Raw genomic sequence first — 11947 nt, forward strand, 5'->3', positions numbered from 1 at the left:
TTTAGACAAAGCGGGCGAAGCCGCGGGCAGTAAGCTAGTATTCAATAATTTAAGGCAGTAAAATGACAAACCCAAAGTTATGTTAGGTTTGCCCCAGAGTAAATTCGAAGAAAAACCAAAAAAAATTAATTTGTGTTTGTAGTTATGAAATTTATGGACGTAATAGTGACGTTGATACATTAACATAAACATGGTTAAAGTTAAATTATTTAAAACAAATATAAAATAGAGAAATACTCGTATCGCAGAAAACACCATCTCCCAAATATATGGAAATTTGTATTCTGAATATGGACAGGCCCACTTGATCGGGAATCGAACCCGGAACTTTTTCGCCAACGTGCAGTAGTGAGGTGTGCTAACCACTAAGCTAGAGCTATGACCGAGTCGCTGTATTTATTACGTCTCCCGCGCAGCAATGACGCATTCCAGCTGAACCTATTGAACGAATGGATCGAGTAACATTTCTGTTTATTTATTAAAAATTAAATCGTTTAAATATAATTAATGTAAGTAGATATAAAAAAGTGTATTATTTAATAAGCAATGAAGTTATCCTTCACCTTGTAACGATTCAATTTTTTTTCCACAGATGGATCATTTGAGTTTACTTTACATCGGCGTAATCGTAACTGTATCGCAGTACGTTCAAAGTGCTCCGAGTGAGTTGCCACAGGTAAATGTCCAATTGCAAGGTCATACACAAGGTGTAACAAATAAAGGGAGCCACGTAAAAGGAGGTGGCATTTCTTCAAGATTCCCAGAAATTGAAGATGATCGCCTCAATTGGGGCGTAATGGTCGACGCTTCGACCTACGAAAGTGAAGAGGCCTTTAACAGACCTATAACCATACGAAGGAAAATATTGAAGTCAAATAAAAACGCAAAAGGAACAGGGTTAATGTTGCATGAAGAGAGAACACCTCCACAGAATATTAATACTAGTAAAAACAATATAGCTAGAGCTAAAGGCAATAATAACGGGCCACAGTCAATCGCTTCGTCAAGTAGCAAGTCCAATACAGATGTTTTAGATGGTTTGCAAAACACTAGAAAAGCCTTAGAAAGGCCAGCACAAGGTAAAACAGCCATACAATGTGATGCAGCTATTATTTCTTGCTGCAGCACTAAACGCGAACTGCGCTGGCAATGCAAAATTGCAGAGGAATGTTTATCGAGTTTCAACGTTTGTGAAATACCAATGATACAGAAATCCATCAATAATATGATATACTTTTATGTGGATTCATCGTAAATCTATTAAAATGGTGCTGTGTACGTTTAAAAAAATCATAAATGTGTTTATACGTAGCTGTTACATAGCAATGTGATGAGAACAATAGATTGGTAAATAGACTGTAATTATTGTGTAGGCGAACAAATCATATTTATAAGTGACCCAGAAGTATTATTATAGTGATCCTGATAAACATAATATGTATATACCATGTTTATATTGTGAAAGTGAAAACTCAACTTCATACAAAAATGTGTGTTATTCTGAGAGAAGTGCTACACTTGGGTACTATTCAAAATACATTTTAAATTTGTTTTGATTATTCCTTAATTTAATTATTATTATGTTTTAGTAAGTATTATTATTAGTTTAGAACGAAGTAAATTCGTGAAATAATTGTAAATATTATTATTACTATTATACTAATATTACTTGTTGATTATATAATAATTTAGTGTTTTGATTATACCTATATACAGTACAAAATAGTATAAAAACTGAAATAAATGTTTAAATAAAAAAATGCTCATTAATTCATCCAAAAAAGTACATATATTTTTGTTTTCTTGTTGATATTTATTAGATTTTTTTTCAATTTAAGGACATACAAAGCATTGCAAACTTACTTCAAGTACATCGTTTCTTTATAAGGCAAAACAGCCTAGTATTCGTATAAAACGACTTTAAAACCAGTTTGAGAATCTTCAATTATTTAAACGTTGTTTCATGAACTCTTAATAATTGATATTTTTGTCTTAGTATTGAGTTAATCTATAAATTACATGAAGTCATGTTTATTAATATGTATTATAATAACAAAATATTTAAGGAAAATATGTTTATTCGAAACAATATGGTAGATGCAGTCTTTCAGAAATCAGATGTCCGACATTCGGTTTACACATCAGACGTGAGTGGGAACCGGTTTAGTTTAAATATAATATTTGTATTACGTGAAATAAGGTGAACAATTATTTGAATAAAAGTAAATAGTAAAATTATGCGAAGGAAAACTGCGCACGACTTATACATTTTTTTAAATAAGTTAACTTTGGAGTGACTATAAATCGGTACGTATAATTTTGCATATACAATAAACCTATTAAGGAACATATTATTATGTTTTAATATGAATACTGTGCTTCAATAAGTGTTTTGGGGTTATGTTTTGCAACTAATAATACAACTATTTGTTGTGTACTTGTTAAAAATGTAGATAACACATAATACATGCCAACCTATTATCCTCAAACTGGGGAAAACCAGAGCGATTGACTCACGGCCACACGACAATTTCCATTTACGCTGCACACAGCCAGTGAACCATTGATGAAGGTTAAAAATTGTAGTACATTGACGTAAGTACAAACGTCATGTTTGATCACCAGTCGTTTATTTTAGTATTTTTTTCATTACAGAGATGGCGTTACTTGGATATGTGTGCTGCCTCCTCCTTTGCACCTTACAATGTGTTTACACACGTCAGATACCACCAGTGTCTAGTGCACCGCAAACAGTAACAATAAGGAGTCCAGCGAATTTATCAAGTGAAGAATTATCGTTCATATTGAAAACAAGACATGGTATAGTGGAAAAACCTCCGAAAACTTTGACGCCGTGCGCGCGGGCGATACTCGGTTGTTGTGATGATAAAAAAGTTATGAATGAATCTTGTTCCGAATCATTGAAGTGTGGAGCTTTCTTCTTCGACGATAATCCATGTGAAGACAAGTTTATAATCGACGCTTTAAAAGCGGCAAAGAATTTTTATGAACAATTTAATAAAGTTTAAACTATCCATGTAAAGGTAAGAGAGCCAAGAAGTGAACATTCCTATCTAAAAATTTAGAAGTTTTAGTGAACGTAAATAAATATTGAAAATTATTTCTTACCTTAAAATAGATAAACTATGAACTTTTATGTTAATTTTGATTAAGTCAGTAATTAAGTATTAGTAAATAGGTGTTATTTATTTGATAATCCCTATAATAAATCAAACATTATTATTGATATTGTCCAATTTACCTTTTATGACTGTATTATGTATGTATGTGTAAAAATATTAAACCAATTTTTACTAAATAAAAATGTTTCATGTGAGTGACCTGTTATTAAGTAGGTACGTATGTATTAGTTAAGTAGATATCTATTATGTAAATTATTCCTATAAGTAGGTATTTATTATTCAAGGAACAAACGTTACGTTACATGTTATTTTTGAATATGTATTTGTAATTAATAAAAAAATTTCAATATATAGTTGATCGAAATTATTTAAGTTTAAAAAGGAATGTTTATATATTTTTGTTATGAAAAATTTATGAAAGAGATTAATAAGTTTACTGTATTTTGTACTTTAAATATTTGTGATACAATAAACAATACAAGAAAATTGTACTATTGTTTTATTTAATTGGATAACGTATGCTACAAAGCTACGTTTATCAAATAACAACGCTTAAGGGCTGAATTAATCTAACATGTACATATATTTCCATTACTGAAGGGTCAACTACCCTTAGTAGGTAATAATTACCTAATGAATTTAATAAATATCATCGAATCAACGTAATTGGTAAATTCTGGTATACATAGTATATTATACGGTATTTTATTTGACATGAAAAATAGTTTTTTTCAGCGTATACAGAATCCTCCTTTTATATTTCCTTACCAAGATCTCGCTCTCAAAATCCAATTCGACTCAGCTAAATAATGAATAAGGTTGTTTTGGCCATCCGCCAGAATGCCGCCGGCAACAAGTGATGATACAGCCATTGCTGAAGTTAAAAGGCTTTTATTTCGGTTGGTACATTTATTTATGTAGTGCCAACATTGACATCAAACTTTATTACTTAAACAATGACGCTCAAAGATTCTTTCTCCTTTAATAACGTCTTAGGTCTTTAGTCATTGCTAGGATAGGCATCTTTAAGCTATGACTACATATTTATGACCTTTATAGCTTACATTGCATCACGTTCGTAACGAGAAATCTACACGTTCAAGGTAGATCGACCATAAAACAGTAAAAATATTTGGTACGTATAATAAGCATGTCATCGTGCGTGGTGAAGGAATGCCAATCCCTTAAGGGCTTGGTCTAGTAGTGCAAACAAATGCATCCTGTCATCCTATATGTAAATAATACAAATGTACTAAGGGAAAGTTGCTCCACTTAATTTTTAAAAATCAAATCATTCGTATAATTTAATATTCGTAATAAGTACCAAAAATGACAATTTGAAACAATTTTCGTGAAAATTACACCGGGTGATTTTTTCTATCAGTACACAAAATTTGCGAATACTTTCTATTGATATCTTCAACTTCATGTTTATATAACTGATCAACTTTTACAAAGAAATTTGGACGAAATATAAAAAAATAAGCTTTCCATACAAAATGCATAACTCTATACATTTTTTTCGACCTAAGTTTCTTAGTGAAAGTTGTTCAGTTTAACTAATAAAGCGGATAAACAAATTTTGTATATAATAAAAAAAATGTAATGTTTGTGTTAAAAAATTATAAAATAGAAAAATACGCAAATGAAAACAAAAGATATTTATTTCTGACTAGCTTCCGCCCGCGACTCCGTCCGCGCGGATGTCAGTCTTCGCGTCTTCTACAGATTTATTATATTATGTATAATATATAGATTTATATTGATAAACCTAATAAATCTTTTGCTAGCATTCTGATGCTTTATCGGTTGCACTGGATTTATCTCTTTTTTTTCAATCGCTTGAATGATATAGGATGGGTCCTTGATGGGCATCGAATGCTGAAGTCTCGAATCAATCAATTCTGACAGTAGGCAATTTATGTAAAATCTTGATAATGGTCCATCATTTTATTTTGCCTAAACGTTACATACTTTTTTATATATTCTATTTTTAACGAATGATTCACTCCAGTCCAAACAGCAAATGAGCAGACTTCTGCTTCTGCAACGTTTAGTTGTCCCTGAATTGTATTTCAAATATTAAATTTTTTTTAACCGCATCTTCCGCATTCATGTCTTTTGCCGGAATTAGACATTTAACTTCTACTAGTCCCATTTTCCCTTTTTGATATGGGAGTGTATAAAGTAAATTTTTTAGATATTTCTCGTTATACTTTTAAAAAGTTATTATTGTCATTTTGCTCATTAGGTAAAGTAATTTCGATGGTTACCTATCTTAATCTCGAATTTTAATATTCCGAATATCATAATCCAGAAAACGTTTGGACATTTTTTCATAACCCCGAATTTTAAAATTTCGAAGTTTTGTTTGCCATATAATCGCAACTCCGAATTTCATTTGCCCATTTCTTTATTTGTACGACGTTTTACAATCCAGACGAATGAGTTCCAGACATACGAAATCTAAATGCACAAAATCCAGATGACCGTAATCCATATGCACGAAAGCCAGATTTTTAAAACACAAATTTTTGAAATACAGTTAATTGATATCCAGACAAACAATGTCCAGATTTTTGAAATTCAAATAAACGATATCCAGCAAAACGTAATCCTTCCAGGGGGACGCAGCACGAACCTAACCTAACCTTTTGAATAGATTTTAACACTATTACCTTTGTAATGGGCAAATAAAACAATATCGAGTCGGTTCTGGCACTCGCCGGCCGCTGCCGCGGCACGCTCGCTTCGCTCGCTCGGCTCGTGCGTAGGGGCTCACAGTTCAAACCTAACCTAACCTACTGAGTCGAATTTGACACTTAAACCTTTCTGTAATGGGCAAGTAAAACAATAGCGAGTCGCTTCTGGCACTCGCCGGCCGCTACCGCGGCACGCTCGCTTCGCTCGCTCGGCTCGTGAGTAGGGGCTCACAGTTCAAACCTAACCTAACCTACTGAGTCGAATTTGACACTTAAACCTTTCTGTAATGGGCAAGTAAAACAATAGCGAGTCGGTTCTGGCACTCGCCGGCCGCTGCCGCGGCACGCTCGCTTCGCTCGCTCGGCTCGTGCGTAGGGGCTCACAGTTCAAACCTAACCTAACCTACTGAGTCGAATTTGACACTTAAACCTTTCTGTAATGGGCAAGTAAAACAATAGCGAGTCGGTTCTGGCACTCGCCGGCCGCTGCCGCGGCACGCTCGCTTCGCTCGCTCGGCTCGTGCGTAGGGGTTCACAGTTCAAACCTAACCTAACCTACTGAGTCGAATTTGATACTTAAACCGGTCTGTAATGGACAAGTAAAAAAATAAATTTACTTACTGACAATGTTTATTTTCAGTCGATAGTAAAGGTATAATCACGATTGTATGGAAATCAAATAAAAAGATTATGAAAATCTGGCAATAGTTTATCTGTTATACGATTATATGGGAACCAAATAAAAAGATTATGAAAATTTGGCAATAGTTTATTTGGAAAATGGTACGATGGGAAACAAAAAAAAGTATTCTGAGAATCTGGTATAATAAGATCTGTATTATGAGAATACGGGAAACAAAAAAATACTTTTTAAAAATCTGGTTTTGGTGCATCTGGAAATTGATTCATCTGGGAAATTAAAAAAGGAATTTTAAAAATTTGTCATTCATTACATCTGTCTTTTAAAAGTTCTAACAACCGTTTTCGGGGTTTTAAGATTCGGGTAATAGAAATTCGAGTTTTTAATAGGTTACCAATTTCGATATCAGTTTTAAGTTTTTTGATACCTGCAATAAAAACGTCATAATCGCCTGCACATACTTATCGATTACACCCTGTATACAATCCACCATCCACATTCATAATGTTTTCCTGTCCTCCTCTCCTTTACGCTGTTCACCGATACATTTTAAAATGTATCGGTGAACACCGATACATTTAAATGAGTAAATCTGCTACTACTGAAGGATGTTTCATTGTGATCAGCAAATTTTCACCACTGTTGTCGATTATTTGTTTTTCATTTTTAATCAGCAATTGGGAATCATCAGTTTTGTTTTTTGCAGATTGGTGATGTACCCTAACAATACGTCGAAAAGGGAAAGCATCAACGAATTATCGTTTTCGTCCTCTTTTTTTATTTTTCGCGTCTCTGTTACTTCTGTTTGTTTAGTTCTCAACACCCACTGAATTTTCTATGTTATTGTGATCTTCCATTACATCTGAGTTTTGATGATGTGATGATAATCCATTCGTTTTAATATTGGTACTTAGAGTTGGTAGACTAAACTAGAAATGGCGGACTAAATTTGTCAGCGCGTCTGTAAGATCAGAATATAAAACCAACATCCTGTATTTAAGTTACAAAATTAATAATCAAACAACATGCCGCTACGTTGAAAATGACTAGAAGAAAAAATTAAAAAACCTCGGATCAATTTTGGAGTAAACAAATCATTTTCCCCGTATGGGGATTTCCTCGCATGAACTTGGGAAGTTCAAGTTCTCAATACAAGTTTATATTATATTTCGTATTTCTCAAACGAAAAATAAACATTTTTGGAACTTCAAAAAAATTATATTATAAGAAAATTTATGAGCTTACTTTAGTTTTAAAGAAATATACATCCCTTTACTGACACCCCGTAAAATAAAGAAATTGTTGCCAAAAAATTGTTACCTTTGCAATCTATTTGGTTTCATTAACTTTATGTTCGAAGATAATTTTTTTTCTAGTATGTAGTTACACGCGTATTTTTTTCGTTTATTTTCCATATCGAAATCAAATGTTTAAAAATACGAATATTTGCACAAAACTAAGATAAAAATAATCAATTAACAAAAAATTGAAGTAGAGCAACTTTCACTTCGGTATGAAGGAAAATCGAGCGTAGAGCACACGTCAGAACGCTCCGGCCCAAGGAGCGCGACTAAAGAAATTCGCTAGGATTTTTCCTAATTATTTTAAATATTTTTTTAATATTTAAAGAATTATCAAAATTCAAAAAAAAATTTTTTTAAAGGATTAATACTCATTGCTCTTCAACCAACTCGAATAAATTAATGGAAAAAATTAGTTTTAGCAGTATTTATCAATAGATTTTGTAAGGCAAAAAATGGGAAATTTAATGAATTTATAACGTTCTAATTAAGAAAATCATAAGTTTTTCGGCAATTGTATTCAGCAGTTTTTAATAACGACTATATAAGGATAATAATGTGCTGATCAGATTGTGTAAATTGTAATCGGTTGCAACGTAGTGAGTGCACAAACTTAGCTCGAAATGTCTTTGGGGGAAAGAGACTTATCTTGAAGGCCTGATTAAGGTAACATAAAGTAACTTTACAAATGTGAAAAAATTCACGCGCATTGCGTATATAACACTAATTGATAAACAAGAAAAAAAAAATCAGTTTATCATTTCATTAGCCGGGAAAAAATTGTCAAATAACTTGTTGAAAACGCAATTTTGCTAGACTGCAGCCTTAATATGAGAATATCATCAGAATGTTGCCGCAACATATGAAATCTCTACATTTATTATTATGTTTGAAAAACAGAAGGGAAGACCAAAAATGCAAATGTTAAGATATATTGTGTTAATAATAAATTAACATGTCTTTAAAATTCTCGAATGAAAACAAAACAGTAATTTAATTATTTTTATTATTCAGTTAAAAATTACAATTCAATAAAAATATAAGTATTGTTATAGAAAAAGGTCTACACAATTAAAAATAACTCTAAGTAAGTAAAGGCTGTATAGGCAGGCAGATAGAGTAGAGAACTTTCGCCTTTATAATAATAATATTTATATTTATATGGATTGTACTTTAATCGTTCAAGAATTAGAGAAAATAAGAGAGAATTTCGGGTAATTAGGATGTAGGCTGTATATTGGAACGCCGATGCGATGATATTAATATGGTACGAAATGACCTAATAACATGATTAAGAAAGTAATAAAATACTAATCAAGGTTGCTTTATAACTGTTTGTTCTGGGAATGATTGTTGGATTATGACATCGTAATTTATATAGAGCATACCCTAATTTTATATATACCATATATTTTTTAATATATATATATACTTAATATATACTTATTACTTAATATATACTTTTTAAAACATATACTTATATTAAATAATAATAAAATCTATGTAAAAGTGTGTTTTATTGCACTTTAATTAATCAAAATTAAAGCTTACTATATGTATTTCCTGACTCTTACCCTTGTTATGGCCTATGGGGGCTCTTCACAACGGGCAGCATTGGCCCAGCAGAGGCAATCAATAGCTATAGTGCAGAGAACTTAATTTTAGATGTCTTTTGGTAATCGACGTAATGGTGGCAAACATCGAAAGAGAAGATCATTTGTTTGGGACAACTTTCTCGATTGTGAAGAGAGCTTTATACACGAAAGTACCTAATGAAGCACAAGTCAGTCAAAGGCAGAGCTTCAACAACATCAAGAGCATGCTATCCAAAAGCAAATATCAAAGATTTCATAAATGATTACTTTACCAACGCTCTTCTATGCTAATAAATTTTATTGCAATCTAAATGCGCCTATGAATCTTGTAAAAGTTATGTACTTATTTAGTATTTACGTAAAGTAAATAAAAACATTACTTTTTATTTGATTTACATAATACTGTTTTAGACAGGGAAAGCTAGGTAAAATAAAAAACAGATATATTCCAGAGTGATACAATTATTTTAGCGTGATATCGGAATATACGAGATTTTCTTGATCACATACGTAAAAATGCATGTCAATCTAAATTGGTCTTTCAACATCACACATTGCGTCTTATCAGACGGGATGTAATGTAATCCCTACCTGTGTAATCCCTCTGATCAAATAATCGTTATTGGCAAACGGAAGCATGGTAACATTGACCTGTAATAAAATTTATCAAAGCTAACCCAATGAAAACACAAGAGTTCACCTGGGACGACTTTATTACCCGAGTGAAATATGTTTTGTTTCAGACTTTCGGATCAGTTAATGGCAAGAACAATAAAAGGCGAGGGCCATTAAGTCTTTAGGAACATACTTTTTACATTAGGAAAAACTGGTTTAATACGATAGCTTTGTATAAAAGCTATGAATATATACTTTTAATAGAAACGAAACAGATACATTACACTACACGTCGGAAATAAACAAATGCTATAAATTACGGTTATACCTTCAGCTGTTTCATTGCGCATATCATTCTGCGATACTCGTAATAAAAAATAAAAAGCTCTACTGGCTCTACGCTGAAAAATGTGCGTTTCATATTATTTTATAGTTGTAATGTTCTTTTTATTTACAATACTATATTTAATAAATATGTATCTTCATTCATTCAGCATTAGAAACTTAAATAAACTGCACAAACGGACCTTTATACTTTATAATAAAAGTGTAAAAGAGACCTTCCCAAGTGCTCAAAGTGTAGAAGGCTGCTGTGGCATTATTCATCTTAAACTTCTTCAAACTCAAACTTCACTTCATATTCTCTAAAAACCAGTCATAATGATTACATCTTTTAGAAAGTTATTAGGTAATGACGATACACGTAAAATCCCAACCAACCAAAAGTAGTTTTTTTTCGCAATACATGTCTCTATTCATTCTCGTTCTCAAAAATTATAATTTTACTCTCTTGAAAAATTTCATAAATTTCGATGTTGTACTTAAAAGTAGTTATAATTCGAACAGAACTATTATAATTTATAACTAATACATTTTTTTCCATTAACACTCATACTTATTTTATTGTGTGTGATTAGGTACTCGTAAATGGTAAAACTATGTTATGATGATTCAATAGCTTCTAGAAGAAGTACTATTGAATAAATAAATGTTTGAGTTTGTTTTAGTACATGTCCAAGTGTCGTTTTGCCAAAGGTCCGTCGCCAACCGTTTATATTTAACAAAAATTCTTTTGTTTCACGCTAAAGGCTATAATTATGACAACGCCGCTCGGTTCAAGTGAAAACAATACTTTCTCTGAAAGTTTATCCATGGAAGCGTCGAAAATTGGCGTCAAAGTGAAAATATCTGAACTTTAGCAAATTCAGGGAATTCACTATGACTATGTAACTTTATGTATTATAATGTTCCTTTATTCACTCCTATTGTGGATTTTTACTTTACCACAAAACAAGACAAATTTATTTTTCATTGATTTCATTAGATATCTATCTTTAGGGTCACGAGTGGCTGAGTTGGTCAGGCATCCCCCCGGAATGGCGCGAAAGGATGCGGGTTCGAGTCCCGCCTCGTGATCGAATTTTTTCTATTCTTTATAAATTTATATCTATCTTTTACAACATAACTTTTATGATTATTATATAAAAACGTAATATTTAGTAGAAGCTGGGATTTCCGGAAACTTCGCAATAAATATTAATATGTATTTAATTATATCAATAAACTGGGAAATCCACATGATATGTCAATGACGTACTTAATAAATAATAGGCTATAATTGGGTTTCATTCTTACCTCATTTGAGGTAAGGAAAGGGATAGTTATAAATATTATATTTTCCAAACTTATTGACCCACATTATTCACAAACTGACTCATGGCCTACATTTCCAATTTTTTGTTTCTTTGCTTGAACGCGATATATCAGAAACTAATGGTCTGATTTGAAAAATTATTTCAGTGTTTGATAGATAGCATTTCTCGAGGAAGGCTGTAGGTTATCATTACGCAACAATCGTAAGAGCATAGTAATGAGGGCAAAACCGCGCCGTACAGCTAGCTAAATATAATTTCATTTTAGATATGCCAACAAAATACCAAATTTAAAATTT

At 32.0% G+C, this 11947-nt stretch overlaps 1 protein-coding gene across 1 annotated transcript; it reads left to right on the plus strand.

Moving 5' to 3' along the window:
- The first annotated feature begins 396 nt into the window (after nt 1–396).
- Nucleotides 397–1559, plus strand: LOC149485182 (uncharacterized). The gene is made up of 2 exons (XM_089699601.1): nt 397–509; nt 593–1559. The coding sequence occupies exon 2, from the start codon at nt 593–595 to the stop codon at nt 1253–1255; it is 663 nt and encodes a 220-aa protein (XP_089555727.1). The 5' UTR covers nt 397–509; the 3' UTR covers nt 1256–1559.
- Nucleotides 1560–11947: the final 10388 nt, after the last annotated feature.

Source organism: Colias philodice, chromosome 10 (genome assembly GCF_061535455.1).
Source record: "Colias philodice isolate Cphi_HAF_F1 chromosome 10, ilColPhil1 Martin Lab GWU primary, whole genome shotgun sequence".
Classification (NCBI taxonomy): Eukaryota; Metazoa; Arthropoda; class Insecta; order Lepidoptera; family Pieridae; genus Colias; species Colias philodice.